Below are 18,415 nucleotides of genomic sequence, written 5' to 3' on the forward strand. Positions count from 1 at the left end.
CAGAAAAACGCAGTTTAAGAGTGAAGATTGTAGTGAGTAACCAGTCCTTTATAAATGTGCTGGCCACTATCTATTATAATATAGTAGGCTTAAACTATACATTGCGAATTAATTAAGTTATTTTAAAATAAAATGTACATGTTAGTTAACTCAAACCGGCAGTGTATATATCGAAAGCAGTGAAATCGGACATTTCTAAGCGAAGATATTGAGTTCGTAAGTTCTGGTATTACAAAATTGGAAATTGAGATATCGTGGGTAAAAAGCTGAAAAGACAAAAAAAAAAAACGACAACAACAACAACAACAAAACAAACAGACCAGAACAATTTGGAGTACATGTAATGAATTAAAAGAGTTGACATGAGATTAGGAATTAATGTTTTCTGCTGTTTCAGTGTGCATGTTCTCATCGTTGATGGTTTGGTGGACTGTCATGTAGATGTAAGCGTGATCCTAAAAATGCCTTTCACATTGACCAAAACTAATTACAAGACCTCTTCTACATTGAGGCTGGCTTTCCCTTTTAAAGGAATTTTTATTTAAACTTGAGGCATAACTCTTCTCAAATTAACACCAAATCATAATTTATTATATACGCGTGTAGCAAACCCCTCTGGGAATAATTGGACGTTGTTTGCGGAGCCTAAATTTGATTCGATTTTATTTCACAATATTTCTACGGGGAGAATTTTGACCTGACATTTTCCATTTCCCATTCGGATTTTATAAATAAATGAATTTTGAATAAATAATGAGTACTCTTACCTTTCTGCAACACTTCCTGATAACATTGGGCATCTGCTGATAGCCAACATTTTAGCTGAAAACAGTCCCGTCCTATCATTTTTGAACAAAATATGGTTCAAAAGTACATACACTGCGCGTATATACTGGCACAGCGAGGTAATGAAGAGAGCTATTTACGGTGGGGTATCTATTGTAAGCTATAAGGGTATAGTATATCTTCCCGCAAGTGACAAGATGTTTCAAGCAGGTGCATACATAAGGGCGGTATATTCAAATGGTATTGTCTGGATCATTGAGTATCGATTGCGCACGTATACGGATGTGTGTGGTCACTTCCCAGGTTTTGACATGAATTACAAATGACGTCGTGAATGACCCAGCGTTTTCATTTTATTATTACAAAATTAATCGTCGTTTATCATGAGTCCTAAGAGTCATACCAGTTCAATTCATCAAAATGAAATTGTATTAAATGAAAAACAAACAGACAAGTAGAGCCATATGTCTTTCTATGACTGTATTCCTACCAAAATCTGATTTTCAATACACTAGAAACGTGTTGATATGTATATCTTTGAAAATCGCCAAATGTTAGCCACAGTCACCGTGGCACAGTAGGCATCTTTAGCATTCATAGTGCCTTGGCAGTGCAGGGTTCGAACCCTGGTGTAAATTCTAGTATTTTTTATTCTTTTACTAATGCGCTGTGCCGTTTTTCAAACACGCTCCTGAATGAAATTGTACGCTGCGCACGCCCCATGACAAATAATAAAAGTATTATTGTATCTTTTATATAATACAGGGGTTAATCGCCACTAGTCTGTGTGATTGAATGAGGGTTAACCGTATTGGTTCACCATCGCATAACCAACGTGCTTTAAAACAGTAACCTAATAGACGCAAGAGTCAATTTACAATGTAGTGTGGTGTGTGTGTGGGGGGGGGGGGGGTTACGGGGGTGCTTGTAGGGGTAAGGATGGGTGGGTGGGTGCGTTATTGGAGTAGACAAGGTTTTGCATAATTTCTTGTCATTTCATTGAATTTCTGACAACTTTTGGCCTTTATATGAATTAATTCTGATATGATAATGCTGACAAATTATTTGAATAAACAATACATGTTAATTACTAAAGTGAGATTCTCCTGTGTAATGGCATGAGTGACCCAATATCAGACCAGACATAGGATTTGCGGGTGTTCATGTTATACAGCATGACTGTATTGTAGCATATTGTGACTGTTTACTCAGTGTTTACTCAGTGCTTAACATGCAGGGAGCTTTCAATGCTTTTGAAACTAATTAACTTAATTTGACCCCCTTAACGTAAACAAAAACAAAATTCGACATTTTATTGAAGTGTGCACGACCTTGTGCTTCGCATCGCAAAAGTCCGTTTTCCGAAATAATGTAAACCGTAAAAGTTTTTAGTTTCACCAATTTGCCAGTTTCAGTAATTTATTATAGATGCTTTGAATCAGCAATGCTTAATTACCAAATGTAACGGTTCTCATGTCTCGTACCATCAGGGTAGATGTACTGCACTCCACATGGCGGCACGGTATGGTCACAGTGGTACATGTGAGATTCTATTGAAGTATAATGCCAATGTGAATGCACTTAGAAAGGTTAGTTTTGTTCATGGATCATAGATTTACAGCACCGTATAGATAACATAACCTTTGTTCTTGTGAATTGCCACTAAAGTTGATATGCAAGATTGTGAATGATCTTTTCAATCAGCAAAGACTAACTAATCTCACCTCTCATCAGGATGGAAGGACTACACTTCACATGGCGGCTCGCTATGGTCACACTTGTACATGTGAGATTCTATTGAAGTACAATGCCAATGTGAATGCACTTAACCAGGTTAGTTTATTTGTGGATTTTTGATTGAAAAAAATATTATTCTGTTTTACCAAACGAAACAGAGCTAAATCCTAATCCTTTATTTTGTTCTAACTGGCAATGAAAGTCACATTTTAATTTTGGTTAATTTTTGGAAATAAGGGCCAAAACATGCGTTTTGGGGGGTGTTTTTCATATCCTGTGACAATCAAGCCGAAAGACTTGTACAAAGACTAATTTCAAGTTATGCGTTCTAATTTTTAGAGAACGTTTTTGTAATCATTTTCGCAAGCAATAGTTATCAAAAATAACATGAATATTTACATTATGAGCTTATTCTTATATTCAAGATTTTGAATGCTTAGCGTTGTGCCAAGTCTTAGAATTTTTGTTAGTACAATTGTAATGTAAGAAACGTGCAAAATTGAATTTGCCAATTTTTCTACAAATTGCAAAAATGTTAAAATTTGACTTTTATTGCCAGTAAGAACTAAGGATTGGGATTTAGCTATGTTCCATTTGGCAAAACATGATAATCTTTTTTAATCCAAAAACATTAGTGCTGTATTTTTCTGGAATAGGTAGTGGCATAGAAAACCTAACTATGTTTTTGTTAATCACTATTAGAATTGATATGCTAGATTATGAATCGTTCTTCAAACAGCAATGACTAATTACAAAATGTAACGGTTCTCATATCTCCTATACCAGGATGGATGGACTGCTCTCCACATGACAGCCTATAATGGTCACACTGGAACATGTGAGATCATATTGAAGTACAATGCCAATGTGAATGCACATCTCATTTGTACAACTTAGTATAGATAACTTAAACTCTGTTTTTGTGTATTACACATGCAAGGTTATGAATCGTCTTTGCAATCAGCAATGGCTAATTACTCAATGTAATGGTTCTCATCTCTCCTATCATCAGTATGGATCGACTGCTCTACACATGGCGGCTTACAATGGTCACACTGGTACATGTGAGATTCTGTTGAAGTACAATGCCAATGTGAATGCACTTAACCAGGTTAGTTTTATTCGTGGATCTTGTGAATCACTATCATACATAATTGATATGTAAGATTATGACTCGTCTTTTCAACCAGCAAAGACTAAATGTAACGGTTCTCATCTCTCCTATCACCAGGATGGATGGACTGCTCTCCACATGGCGGCTGGCAGTGATCACACTGGTACATGTGAGATTCTATTGAAATACAATGCTAATGTGAATGCACTTGACCAGGTTAGTTTATTCGTAGATCTTATAGTTACAAACTAGCATGGATAATTTCACTATGCTCTTGTGAATCACTGTTAAAATTGATATGCAAGATTATGACTCGTTTTTTCAACAATTAGCAAAGACAAACAACTAAATGTAACAGTTCTTATCTCTCTATCATTAGCATGGATGGACTGCTCTCCACGTGGCGGCTCGCAATGATCACAATGGTACATGTGAGATTCTATTGAAGAACAGTGCAAATGTGAATGCAGTTCAAAAGGTTAGTTTCATCCATGGTCTTGAAAATCATCATTAGAATTGATAAACAAGATTGTAAATTGTTATCAGCAATGACTAACTAATTACGGTTCTCATATTTCCTATCATCAGGATGGATGGACTGCTCTCCACATGGCGGCTCGCAGTGATCACCGTGATACATGTGAGATTCTGTTAAAGTACAATGCCAATGTGAATGCTGTTGAAAAGGTGCATGAATAATCTGTCTTTTTGGTCTTGAATTGATAAACAAGATTATGAATTGTCTTTTCAACCAGCAATGACTAACTATTATGTAGTTACTAAAAGTAACGGTTTTCATCTCTCCTATCATCAGGATGGATGGACTGCTCTCCACTTGGCGGCTTGCTATGATTACACTGGCACATGTGATATTCTTTTGAAGTACAATGCCAATGTGAATGCACCTGAAAAGGTTAGTTTTATTCATGGATCTTAATTGTACATCTTAGTATATATAACTTGTAATGTCACGGTTCTCATCTCTCCTATGATCAGGATGGATGGGCTGCTCTCCACTTGGCGGCTCGCTATGATCACACTGGTGACATGTGAGATTCTATTTATTTATTTATTTATTCTTTCTTTATTGAGGGTAATACTGCTTCAGTGACAAGCACTGCTTTTCAAGCAGGCCCTCATTGTATACATGTTATAGCAACAAAATATATTACGATACACAATATTTACAAAAATAACATACATAATATACTAGTATTACAAATAAGTATAATGGTATCATCAAATACAAGAAAATTATAAATACCATGATTCAAAATACAGAAATACAATAATTATATTTATACAAAAAATAAGCAAGCAAATGAACAAAATGTAGATAAAGACAGGCCTAAATTTCTTTAATTTTTGACTGAAATTGGCCTAAAGTCATATTTTCCATCTGCGCTCTTACTGTCGGTGGCAAAGAATTCCATGCATAGGCTGCCCTGACGTGAAAAGTACGTTGACCTGAATTTGATTTAAATTTTGGAACAATCAATGTATTAGAAGTATGATTTCTAGTTATATGATTATGGTTATCATGAACAAAATCAAATTGAGAAGATAAGTATGATGGATATTCGTTCTTTAAACATTTGAAAACAGTCATTAATAGAGTATTATGCCATCTTTGATCAAGTTTAACCCACTGCAATGTATTCATTAAATCATTAGTTGGTGTCCTTATATCTGCTGAGAGAATTATTCTAGCTAAATTATTATGAAGTACCTGAAGCCTATTATGGTACTCTACACTAAAATTTGACCAGACCATGCTGCCATAATCAAAGTGGGGAATAACAAGAGCATTTGATAACATTACAGTGGTTTTATATGGAAGGAAATATTTTATACGTTTTATTATACCAGTTCTTTTGGAAATAGTTTTACTAACATTATCAACGTGAGCTGACCAAGACATCTTGCTATCAAATTTTACACCTAGATATTTAAACTCATCTACTCTTTCAATATCATTGTTGTTATATAATAAATGTACATTGTTGAACTTTTCAAGCATTTTGTTTGTACCAAAGATCATAAACTTAGTCTTTTCAACATTTAAAGTGAGTTTGTTTACTTTGAACCATTCAGCTACCCTACTTAGACATGACTCCATTTGAATTTTAAGATCAGATTCATTTTAGCTTTACACATTAAAGAGGTATCATCAGCATACATTACAGTTTTACATTCAGACACAGCATTAGGTAAACAGTTAACAAAAATGATAAACAGTAAAGGACCTAAAATTGAGCCCTGAGGAATACCAATATCAATTGGCCTAAAGTCAGAAAGAGTTGAGTTAACATTAACAGTTTGTTCTCTGTTGTTTAAGTATGATTTAAACCATAATAATTCATCCCCATATACCCCATATTGTTTAAGTTTCCTAATCAGAATATCATGATTTACAGTATCAAATGCTTTCTTTAAGTCTATAAATAAAACGCCTGTAGCATAACCTGTATCCATATTCTTTAAAATGTAATCTTGTACATCTAGAAGGGTTGTTGTTGTGGAATGATTCGGACGAAATCCTGATTGAGCATTTGATAACAGTCCTACATTACTCATATATTCATATAATTGATCATGGACAGCTCTTTCAATGATCTTTGATACAATTGGTAATACAGAGATAGGTCTATAGTTACTAACATTAGTTTTATCACCCGATTTAAAAATTGGAGTTACTTTAGCCTTCTTCCATGCATCAGGAAAAGTAGACCCATTCAAAGACAGGTTGCAAATATGAACAAGGCATTTTGAGATGAAAGGCGCAGCCAACTTTAATAACATTACATTGAATGGATCTAATCCTGACGATTTACAATTTTGCATTTTACTTATTTGTTTGAGAACAAATTCATTAGATATTGCTCTAAAACTAAATTTGTTTACACTATGATTTTGATGAGAACATATAGTATTACAAGTGCATACATAATTATCATTGTTATTATTAAATTTACTCCCAAGTTCATTACCTATTGAAGTGAAAAACTCATTGAACTCATTTGCCATATCCTTTTTTGTTACCTGAGTAATTACCATTCTTTTTAACAACTGCTGTAGGTATACTTGATGTTTTGTTTGGTATAATTTTCTTAATTGTTTTCCAAAGATTTTTACTATTATTTATGTTGTTACTTATAGCCTCGTTACAATAACTCTTTTTCAGTGAATATTTCATATTGTTTACTTTATTTCTAAGAGACTTTGCTTTACTCCAATCTTCAGCATTGAAGTACAATGCCAAAATGAATGTACTTAACCAAGTTAGTTTTATTAAAAGATCTTAGAGTTGCAAACTATTATGGATAACAAAACTGTCTTTGAGAATCACTATTAGAATTGATATGCAAGATTATGACTCTTCTTTTCAATCAGCAGAGACTAACAACTAATAACTAAATGTAACGGTTCGTTCTCATCTCTCTATCATCAGAAAGGGTGGGCTGCTCTCCACTTGGCGGCTCGCTATAATCACACTGGTACATGTGAGATTCTATTGAAGTACAATGCCAATGTGAATGCACTTGATCAGGTTAGTTTATTTGTCGATCTTATTGTTACCAACTAGTATGGATAACCTAACTGTGATCTTGTGAATCAGCAATATAACAACTACTTTAGTAATTACTACATGTAACGGTTCTCATCTCTCCTATCATCAGGAAGGATTGACTGCTCTCCACATGGCGGCTCGCAATGATCACACTGGTACATGTGAGATTCTATTGAAGTACAATGTCAATGTGAACGCACCTAGAGAGGTTCATTTTATTATAAATCTGAAATATGTTGATAACATAAACTTGTGTATTACCAATAGAATTAACCAGCAAGACTATGAATCTGGTTAGGTTTTTTTATTACTAACGGTTCTCATCTCCTGTTATCAGAATGGACTTACTGCTCTCCACCTGGCAGCTATCAATGGTCACATTGGTACATGTGAGATTCTATTGAAGTACAATGCCAATGTGAACGCAGTTGAAGAGGTTAGTTTCATTCATGGATCTGTATGTTATATAGATAAATTATCTTTGTTTTTGTATAATCTAACAAAAACGTTTCAAAACATAAGAGGCGCCAAAGTTATTTTCCTCTGCCCTTCAAGAGGACTTCGCGTCAATGCAGTCGTATATGCGCAAATACGGCGCATCTAGCCCCACACTCATGAAATCCTGCGCACACCACTGATATGTTGTTACTTGTGAAATCTCTCAATCTTTTCACGTTTGATTTCATGTTCAAACAGCTATCAGTACATTGTTATCACTACATTCATCCATTAGCTTTGCTATCAAAATTATTCATGTTTGCTAAAGTGGTATGGCAAATACGATCAGCAACAATGGTGAATTTGTACCATTTTACCTTCATATCTTTGAAAAGTTTATAGGGCAAATTAAAATTGATTCTAAAGCATATCATCATCACTTTGCCATCTACTAGAATGGAGATACGGCACTTCACTTTGCAGCAAGACTTAGAGACGCCTTTGCCCTATGCATCTACTTGATTGAAAATGGCGCTGACGTATCAGCACAAAATCTGGTATGTGTAACGTATCGAAGAAGCCAATTAAAAAAACTTTTATGCCTATAGGGGCACCAAGGTTACATTACCTTTTATTTCTGGTTTAGGTTTCATAATCATACTCTTATGGGGAAAGTAGTTTGGGGCATCAACAGAGGTGACAAACACGTCGGGCATTTTTAAATGCCCGACAGGGCTGTCAACTCTCATGCATTGGCCGTGAGTCTCACGCATTGGGTCACTTTCTCACGCCAAGGTAGTATAATCTCACGCCAAGGTAGTAAAGCTCACGCAAAAAGCTGGAAAATGAGTAAAATCTCACGCATCGTCATGAATAATTTGTTGCTCCTACCCCCCCCAAAAAAAACCCCACCCCCACCCGCTTTTCACATTCGCGAGCGCCGTGGCTCAAATAATCATGGTACAAAATGAACATTGGAGTCGGCAAATCCCGGTACGTCTCTGTCTCACGCCAAGCAATTCCAAAAAGTTGACAGCCCTGATGCCCGACTTAAAAGTGCCAACTAGTTATAAATTTGTGCTGATGTGACAAATGTATTTCTCATAATTCAGAAAGGTGAAACATCGATATTCCTCATGCTTCCGAATTCTGATGTTGTCAATGAATTGGGTCACAAAGCTATACAGGTGGACGCTCTTCACAAAGCTATACAGGTAATTAAGTAATTTTCTTTCAATACGTCAATAAATTCAATGGACGAAGATGTATGTGTATACACACATATAAACACATACCAAGAAGTATCTACCCCGGAATAATGGATGCCCATTATTCTAAGACGGTTGATCGTATGGCCAATTTGGGATATGCATTCGAACCAGAATTTCTTTCTGTGTATGACACCTCATTTGTTGCAATGGTCCCAATGCCGATGTCGCAGCGTACATTTAAATGCAAGTATAAACCCAAAATTTGAAAATTCAAGTAAAATCCTATTACCTCGTGTTCAGAATCCATGGAAGGAATTGTTTCCAGCTCTCATCGATTATTCTTCTTGTTTCGTGAATTTGGAGGAGGCCAAGACATATGATATAATCAATAAAAATGTCATTATTCATATTAGTGGTCATTGTTTACTTAATCCCATATTAAAACATGACAAGTTCAATGTTTTTTCTGACCAAGAAGGGCACAAGACGTTGAAGATCAAGAGTTACACTTGTTGGTAACACCTCCCAATCAGGATATTTTGAATCTAACTTTACCATTGAAAGGACAACTTGCAATTGTAGGCCATTTAGCACCTTGTTGGTCATAATGCGCAGAAATAAGTTCTACTTCGACTACATATCCCAAGTTTATTTTATCACTAGTCTATAATGTATCTCAATGATTTTTGCAGAGAGCGAAGTACAAAGACTTGATGAACACCGGCTCCACTCCAGTCCAGATCGTGAAATTGTTCATTTGTGGAGCACCTTCTGCTGGAAAGACAACTTTAAAGAACTCCCTCACACAGGTATATGGGCTCATACTATGTTTTGTTTTCACCCAGGCTCCATTATTAATACTTTTTTATCATTTTGATTTTGATCATAAGTGTACTGTCTATACATCAAGGACCACGCACTTCTTATAAAGACGTTTTAACGTCTTTATAAGAAGTTAAAATTAAAATTAAAATTGTTTGTTTGTTTGTTTATTTCTTCTTTATACTGGGTCCATATTCAGGGGAAAATTTCCCCTGTTCTTCCATATGGCCCAGTTAGGTCTGTGTGTATCAAGATCCGTGTTCGCAACCCGTTGCCATTCTAACTGACTGGAATTGGTATTTCAAAAGAGGGCATTAATCTAAATTATCTATCCGTTGTTAACATATCTGCAATTTACAAGAAATAACATGAATTAAATTGTATTCCTTATGTAAAGGTAGTAAAAAAGATGTAAGTCGTATGGAAAGTGCGGATCTTAGTACTTGTGTGGCGCGCAAATAGATTAATGAAGATCTAGTATTCTAATATACATTTCCAATGTGCAATGCATGCCATTATTGTAAAATAATTACTACAATGTTCTAAACATGTGTCATATCATATCTATTCATTTTAGGACCTCCAAGAAAATGTTTCAGAATCTGGCAACAATCTCCAAGAGCTTCCATACAAGCCAACCGCAGGCATTGATATCAGTAAAAACACAATCAAGGATGTTGGAATCTTTAGAATTTGGGATCTTGCTGGCCATGTGGAATACCATATATCACACGCCATGTTTCTTGGTGCAGAGAATTCCATATTTATCGTCATGTACAATCTTATCAAGAAACTACATATGCAAGATGTAAGTCCGATACAGTGTAGTGACTTTTGACAGTCCTGAAACATTTCCTTTCTATGATATTATCCTAAAAATATTTTGCTGAGTGTATTATTTTGCATTTAGTGTATTATATTGCTACATTACTGGAACTAAAGCTTCTTTGACATCCTTACACCTGAAATAATAAAACTAGCAATGGTTCCATTTTTCAAAATAGCCCTATGATTCCCACGAGTAGTTGAATGTCATAATGGGCCAATATCTCAAATTGTTATAAAAAAAAGTATATTCCTATCGTGTACGTCAATTTCATTAATTTTTTAATGGCCTTTAGTTTACCTCCACCAAACAGAAACGATTCAGCATAGGCTAGAACTTTCAAAGTGATGGTAGCCACCTAAAAAAAGAAAAGATGCGTATGCCGCATAAAACAATCTCTACTTAGTTGAAGTAATAAAAAAATTATATTAAAGTTGCGTTTAAAAGTTCCTGGTTATTTTATTTCCTTTATTTATTTATTTCCCAATATGTGTCTTGTTTCACCGTGGTTTAACCTATCAAGCTCCATTACTGGCTCTGCTTTTTGAAATCTGGACATTCGGCAACTCAACCAACCAAACCAAAAGTTATCATAGTTGCTTCTCATATGGACCAGGTTGAAGACAAGAAAACAGGTATGGAGATTTGGTCGATCAATGCTATAACATCTACACATAAGATGGTAAAAACGCCTTTGCCATGTCATTTTGTTTGCCTCGTGCGCAGATATCATTTGATAAGCTATGCTAATAACGATGGGTATATGGGTAATTAAAAGCCACAAAATGGTTTTGTTGTAAGAGACGTTATTTCCCTTTCATTGTTTAATTGCGCACAATATCTTGCTCACAACCTATTTTCCCACCCAAATTACACAGGTTTTGTACTTTTTTCTTCAATGTTGGTGCCTTTATATGACAACAATAAGAACCTATTTCTGAGTAATATGGTGTAAATCAAATTTACCACAAAGGTATAAAGGAAAATATATATCCATTCTGCTGCGTGTGAGCGGGTTAGGGAGCGGAGAACAAATTGATCGAAGGTGCTTAATTTTGTCAAATTTCCATCCTGACGTCATTATCATGTTCTATGGTGTGAATATATTCTAGGACACCTGGTGGCCCAACTGAACCAGACCAAGATGAGATGTCTGTTTCAGGAATCTCTTGACATTGTTGATTCTGTGATCACTGTCAATGCTTGCAATGCTACTGATCAAGGTTTTGGAATACTAAAGGAAATTCTAAAGCAGATGGCAACTGACATATTGGTAGGTTTACGAATCGGGCAACTTACCTTTCCACCTGATTATTAAAAAAACACTACAACTTGAAGAGTTAATCAAAGAAGGTCACTAAGTTCACTATGTTTTTTTAAAAATATTTTACATGCTGTTTTGATAGACACAAAACGCTTTTATTTCTTACAGGGAACCCGAATGCTACCAATGATATGTCAAAACATATTGGATCAGAGCCGTCATTGGTACATCCCTAGCTATCCAGTTCTACCATGGACGATGTTCTTCGAGAAAGTAACGGAGATCGCAGGAAAACAAATCCAAGATATTGGAAGTATGATGGAAGAAAGCACAGTAAGAACTGTTGCTGCATACCTTCATGACATGGGAGAGGTAATCCATCCCGATCCTTTTTTTTTAAATGTCCATAATACTATATGTATGACTTGTTATACAATCAATCTACAAATTATTTGGATCTTATGTTTGAATTTTGATTCTGACTCACCCTTTATAAATAACACCTGATGGTTTATCATTTGCATACAGCTTATATTATCTAGGCAATGGTGTACCCAATAATTGAGCAAATTGTATCAATGTTGAAAAGCACACTTATTTTCTTACAGATCTATGTAGCAAAAGATGACAATGGAGACGACGACAATGAGGAAAGTCAGGCGATGGTCATTATGAACATCCAATGGCTTTGCTCCAATGTTATCGCTAAAATGTTAGCGGGTGATGAGTTTCCAGCACAGTTCCAGAAACTACCAGACAAACCTCTGTACAGCAAAGACGAGCTACGGAAATTCCTGGCAACTGGAGAAGGGCTTGGCTTTGATTTTACTGTGCTGCTTCTAGAGCACTTAAAGATCCTCTTCACCACTGATGATGGGAGCTATTTGATTCCATCCAAACTACCACCATCTTTGCCTCCGATCCTGATAGAGAAGAGCGACAACGCGCAGCTATATGGTATTCGCGTCGAGTGTGCTGATGAGTCAGATATGTTCTCACCAGATCTCTTCCCGAACATCCACCTTCATTTGCTGGAATGTTATCCTAAATCACAAGGGAAAACCAACTACTCAAATTCCGCCGTCAAGTTCATTTCTCCAGTCGAAGGAATGGTGCAGTTGACGGATATGGGGAGAGCTATGAATGTTGCTGTTGCATGCAACAATAACACGGAGCGACCTGAAGCATATTCTCAACTACAATCGTATGTAACGAAAAGAGTTCAACGCTAGCTTACTGCAAACATGATTCCAAAACAAAACAGACAAAAACATACATGTAATAAATATTTAAAAAAGTATTATGATAATAATTATGTTCATCGTCCAATGTAAGCAGTTGATTTTGAAAAGACATCTTTCCGAAAACAAATTTCCCACTTCGATTGGGATTATATTTATATGGAACAATCATCTATATAAGCATGATAAATGCAGCTATTTGTAAAAAGTCCGATTTCTTTTTAAAAGAAACATACGCTTTTGAACCCGTAAACACATATTTGGCACAAATGGGAATACAAGAACTGTTCAACGAGCCTTTGTCAATTTTATAATAATAGCTCGTGTTTTTCCCCGATACCGCAATATTATTTCTATTAATGTTTATCATAGCCAGTTTAACGTAACATAGTGGGTTGTTTTGGGTTTTTTTGGTTTTTTTTGTACTTTCTTTTTTGTTTGTTTGTTTTTTGTATTAGGTTGAAGAGATCCATCCGCACGTATCTTCGTCAGTGTTCACCAGGAACAGTTGTCACGTGGAAATTCCTTAGCCCCAAGTCATTAAAAACTGAGTGCAATCTGGAGAAGGTTCTGTACTATGAGTCAGATGATTTGCACAAAGCTGAAGCGGGAAACGGTACGGTGTACCATTCACGGCAGGCTCATGCTGACAACATGATCGACGTCATTTGCCAAGTGAGTTTTGATCGATATTATGTTACGATTTTCTTAATTGTTAAAAGTTGCGAATTCTAGTTGAACATGTTCAATGTCTTGAAATCTTACTCGTACAAAAAAAGAGGCCCCTCATTGCGCCCTCTTTTTCTCCTATTTCTGAAAAGTTAATCAAATATATTTTGGTATGTAAAGAAACCTTGACTCGTTAGCTTTGATAAACCAAAACAATTATATCAATCGGCTCACAACTTTTGAAGATATGCTCTTTTAAAGAAATGTACCCGTTTTTCACTCTGTCCACGGTGACGGTTTGGCTACTTCAAAGATTGAAAAGGAGTACACATACCATGCATGAATATCAAACATTCCTCAATGATAACTTTATAAAATAACTTTACCGGCTTGGTTTATGGGCAATGGATTTGTTAATAGTGTCATTAATTTGTGGGTAAAATGGATGCCAAATGGGACTTCTTTTGCTTTACTTGCAATTACTTATTTTTTCTTGGCTATTTATGCCTTTTTGTTTTCTTATGTTTCTTACTTTCTTACTTTGTTGTTTCATGCTTTTTTTTATTTACAACATAAGTCATTTATCTTTTTATATAGGATAAAAGTTAGCCCTAAAAGGCTGTTTGGGTTGTCTTTGGTTCTTCTGAAGTGAGTTTACTGTGCTGCTCTGCCCTCTATACCTGGTTGCCACCTTGGCGAATGCAGCTTTCAGCCCTCGTCCTCATTGCATCAATTGCGTTGCTTACCATCCTTGTGCGCCGGATACTTGCGAATGCATTCAGTAATACGTTTGCGAAGATCTTGGATTTTGCCACAAAGGAAAAAATCAAGTGGTGTGAGATCTGGTGATCGTGTAGGCCATTCCACATCATGAGCCATCCCAACCACTCTGTTTGCTATCCGTGGACAGAGTGAAAAACGGGTACTTTTATTCAAAAGGGCATATCTTCAAAAGTTGTGAGCCGATTGAAATAATTATTTTGGTTTAATAAACCTAACGATTAAAGGTTTCTTTACATACCAAAATATATTTAATCAACTTTTCAGAAATAGGAGAAAAACAGGGCGCAATGAGGTGCCTCTTTTTTTGGGACACTCTGTATCTAACTAAACTATTCACTCATTTTGAATTTAAGGGCGTCGATATGATGTTTATCACTGAACTCGGTGGACTTAGTGGCTGGGAGTGGATACCACTCGAGCTTCAACACAGGATATATGCAGTTCTTGATGAAACTCATCCACTAGGAAGTGACCATCGGATGCTTGCAGATATATGGGACATTTCTAAGAACAGATTCCAGCAGCTCGTCCGATTTTGTACAACTACCAAGGATCATTCGATTACAGGCGAAATCCTTAGGGTAGGCTTAAGTTATGTTATTTTCTATTGGCAGAAATATGACGAGCTATGATTGCAAACAAAACTACTTTGACTAAAATGTAACTGACTCTATGAATCAATATGGCCACCCTTTTCAGGAAGTATGTGCCACTCGTAGACGTAATGGTCACAAGCTGACCATTCAGGAGGTGATGACGGTACTGAAACATCCAGGCATTATTGGCAACGATGACTTAGCAAAAGGCATTGAATCGATGCTGATGGATGAAGGACATCAAGTAGGTACTGCGTGATTTCGGGCTATGATTTTCTTAGACTTGTGTGATGCTATATTGGTGCTAAAAACAACGTAATTCATGTGGAGTTTCAATCCACGAGCCACGTTTGTATGAGAAGTTTGCATTGTCTCGAGTTTTTAAAGGCTGAGTCAGATACGACTATGTTAATAACCATGATTACGCATCTTTCAAATTTTGAAGAAAATTAAAAGAGCCGTTTCTCTTTCTTCTTTTAGGTTCAAGATGATCAAGCATATAAATTTGGTAAGAAAACACAACATATAGCGCTTTATGAGAATGAATGTAGTAGGCGCCACATAACTTACATTACATTATTCAACATCAAATTAGGCAATGACACTCGTAAACTATAAGTAACAAGAGCAGCAGAAAATTTTGGAAAGTCTGTTGGTGAGTTTTTGTAATAATTTTTAAATAATTCGCTGTCATTTTCTGAATCTTCTGAAGTTTTTGAATGTTTATGTTTTTGAATGGGTATAGTTTGCACTATATAATAGTAGTAGTAGTAGTAGTAGTAGTACTAGTACTAGTAGTAGTAGTAGTAGTAGTAGTAGTAGTAGTAGTAGTAGTAGTAGTAGCAGTAGCAGTAGCAGCAGCAGCAACCGTGGACTTTTGTACCGCACCCAAACCCATCTAGATGGGTGGTGCTCAATGGGCATAAAACGAACAGAGTTACAAACATACTAAGTTATTTTTAGAACAAATATTTAAAAGAGACAATACAAGTTGTACACAAACAGAGTAAAAGATACATGAACATGCACATTAAATGTAAAAATCACAGAACAAGAATGCATATGTCTAAGTCCAAGTCCAGTTTTCATTGAATGAGTTTTTAAGCTTGATTCAAATTTAAACGTGCACTGGATTTAATGCGATAAACTATAGTTTAAAAGACAAACAGTAATTTGTGAAAATTACTAAGTAACATTTATTCTTTAGGTGTTCCTGATTTGACCCTTCTTTGGCGTGCAGTTTTGAAACGCATCCACCAAGGCCTAAAGCGCACCATCAAAGCAAGTCAACTGCTTCTATACTTGGTGGGGGAAGGGTCTCTGTTATCTGAAGATGATGAAGACGAAATCGAAACCAAAGAGAAACACGATGGGCGCCGGAAAGCTGTAGATCTGCTCTTATTCAAATTCATGCAGTTAAAGAAACCAGACTGGCATAAGATGTTTCTAGCTGGACTCCAACAAGAGGCACCATCATTGGTACCGATCGTTACTGAAGAACGGGATAAACTACTACAAGAAACATGGTTCGAGCCCATTCTGGCTGTGTCCATATCAGAACAACATAGTACAACCGGTAGGTATCAAACTATATTCCCTCGCAATATTATTTTTTATCTGGACTCAAATAATATGTCTATAGATCCAAACATCTAAAGATATAAATACATATTTATGATGGATTTGATGTGAGATAAAACATATCGGACAATAATATTTAAACATGTACTGATTTCTCTTTTTCCCCATTAGATCTACTTTCTTCAAGGTCAATCGTCCCATCGCGTAGTGTCTATATCAAACAAGATCATGAAATTGTCCGAAGGAAACTCGAACTAGTAAAGTTGAAGACGGAGCAACTCATGCCTTACAACATGCCTATAAAGGGTTAGTATATTATTTTTAATAACTTTTCCATTACGTACTAAAAAAATCGGTTTTGTTGAATTCGTTGTTTTGAACGTGTTTTTTATCCAAATGATCATCTATAGAAAAATTCCAGATACTGAATGGTTTCAAGGCGATACTGCGTGCTCCGAAATTGAGAGAAACACTGATCAATATCATCACCGAAGACACCCTCGATCACTTTTTGGACATCTCCAGACTCCATAAGGATGAAATTCGTCAACAGTTCATCAAACATGGCCAGCATGCTGGGGCAGAATACTTTCTTGATAGACTTGCGCTTATGGGTAGCTCTTGGCCGCAGCATCTAATGCAAGCCCTTCAGGCACAGAAGCACTATGACTATATGCTGTACTTGTATGAGGAATATCAAGATTATCTGCAACTACAAGAAGACCAATCAGGGGCTGAAGAAATCGGTAATTATATGTTTTTTGCTAAACTGTTAAAATGATCAAATTAATGTCATGACAATCAGTAATTGTTTACATGTACCATTGTTGTTACTGAACTGTAATGATTTGACACAATAAATCGCACCTTATAAACTTTATATTATCTATATTCATTCCTTCAGTCCAACAACCGAAAGTTCCTCAAAAGCCACAGAAGTCGGTAGACGAAATAGCAGGTTGGTCAAAGCACAAAATTGTCTCAATTGGTAAAAATGGCAAACTACTCTTGCTAAATCGATCTCATATTAAGAATTATGTGTTTGAAGCACTCACTTCATTTAGGATTGCATTTCGCAAATTAGATAAGATTTGTATTTAGTTGTATTTCATTTGATTTTCTTCATACTCTCTTAAATTGTCCGATTGCATATTCAATCAAAAATTATTGAATTTTCAATCTTTTACAGTTATTTGAAAATTGTTTTCGGCTATACATTTAGTCGAATCATAGGTGATTTTCAATCTTTTAGCGATTTAAGTTAGGGGCAAATCTTTTTCGATGTAATTTTCAGTAGAAAGGATTTTTTTAATTGTTTTTCAATCTTTTGAAGACTCGAATTAGGAACAAATCCTTTCCAATTGAAATAAAGATTAAAAATATTCACAGTTAGAAATCTCATTCCAAACGTTATGCAACACATGCCATTTGGCAGTACATTAGGAGTAACACATGACTGGATAGTGAAATCAGTCTACAGAAAGAGTAAGAGTAATCTAAATATCCATACCAGTCTATTTTTGAATCTATTAAGATTGATTCCTATCATAAATCGTGAAACAATTGAAATATTTCGATCTGTCAAATATCTTGATTGAATATCATTGGCTTTGATCAACAGTCGATGTTCAGCACATGGACATCTGGGAAAAGGTTGTTGATCTGAAGATGGTAATGCTTCGTGAGATTGCCTCGGAGGCAATCATCCGAACCTTGTCCACCCATATGCCAGACTTCCTCCAGATGTACAAACGTGAATTTACTGCCAGGAAATCA

The 18,415-nt window shown here is 35.7% G+C and overlaps 1 protein-coding gene across 1 annotated transcript in view; it reads left to right on the forward strand.

Moving 5' to 3' along the window:
* The window catches only part of LOC140169473 (uncharacterized), a 37,061-nt gene extending 19,321 nt beyond the window's left edge, over window positions 1–17,740 (forward strand). Inside the window, exons 4-28 of the mRNA XM_072192734.1 lie at window positions 2,277–2,375; window positions 2,521–2,619; window positions 3,536–3,634; window positions 3,755–3,853; window positions 4,017–4,115; window positions 4,226–4,324; window positions 4,452–4,550; window positions 7,089–7,187; window positions 7,546–7,644; window positions 8,102–8,203; window positions 8,759–8,860; window positions 9,550–9,666; window positions 10,257–10,487; window positions 11,029–11,140; window positions 11,618–11,778; window positions 11,938–12,141; window positions 12,378–12,973; window positions 13,469–13,685; window positions 14,816–15,043; window positions 15,162–15,302; window positions 15,539–15,566; window positions 16,266–16,634; window positions 16,811–16,945; window positions 17,050–17,385; window positions 17,544–17,740. Coding sequence (XP_072048835.1) covers window positions 2,277–2,375; window positions 2,521–2,619; window positions 3,536–3,634; window positions 3,755–3,853; window positions 4,017–4,115; window positions 4,226–4,324; window positions 4,452–4,550; window positions 7,089–7,187; window positions 7,546–7,644; window positions 8,102–8,203; window positions 8,759–8,860; window positions 9,550–9,666; window positions 10,257–10,487; window positions 11,029–11,140; window positions 11,618–11,778; window positions 11,938–12,141; window positions 12,378–12,973; window positions 13,469–13,685; window positions 14,816–15,043; window positions 15,162–15,302; window positions 15,539–15,566; window positions 16,266–16,634; window positions 16,811–16,945; window positions 17,050–17,385; window positions 17,544–17,740 — 4,167 coding nt within the window. The remainder of the gene's footprint in view (window positions 1–2,276; window positions 2,376–2,520; window positions 2,620–3,535; window positions 3,635–3,754; window positions 3,854–4,016; window positions 4,116–4,225; window positions 4,325–4,451; window positions 4,551–7,088; window positions 7,188–7,545; window positions 7,645–8,101; window positions 8,204–8,758; window positions 8,861–9,549; window positions 9,667–10,256; window positions 10,488–11,028; window positions 11,141–11,617; window positions 11,779–11,937; window positions 12,142–12,377; window positions 12,974–13,468; window positions 13,686–14,815; window positions 15,044–15,161; window positions 15,303–15,538; window positions 15,567–16,265; window positions 16,635–16,810; window positions 16,946–17,049; window positions 17,386–17,543) is intronic.
* Window positions 17,741–18,415: the final 675 nt, after the last annotated feature.

Source organism: Amphiura filiformis, chromosome 14 (genome assembly GCF_039555335.1).
Source record: "Amphiura filiformis chromosome 14, Afil_fr2py, whole genome shotgun sequence".
Taxonomy (NCBI): domain Eukaryota; kingdom Metazoa; phylum Echinodermata; class Ophiuroidea; order Amphilepidida; family Amphiuridae; genus Amphiura; species Amphiura filiformis.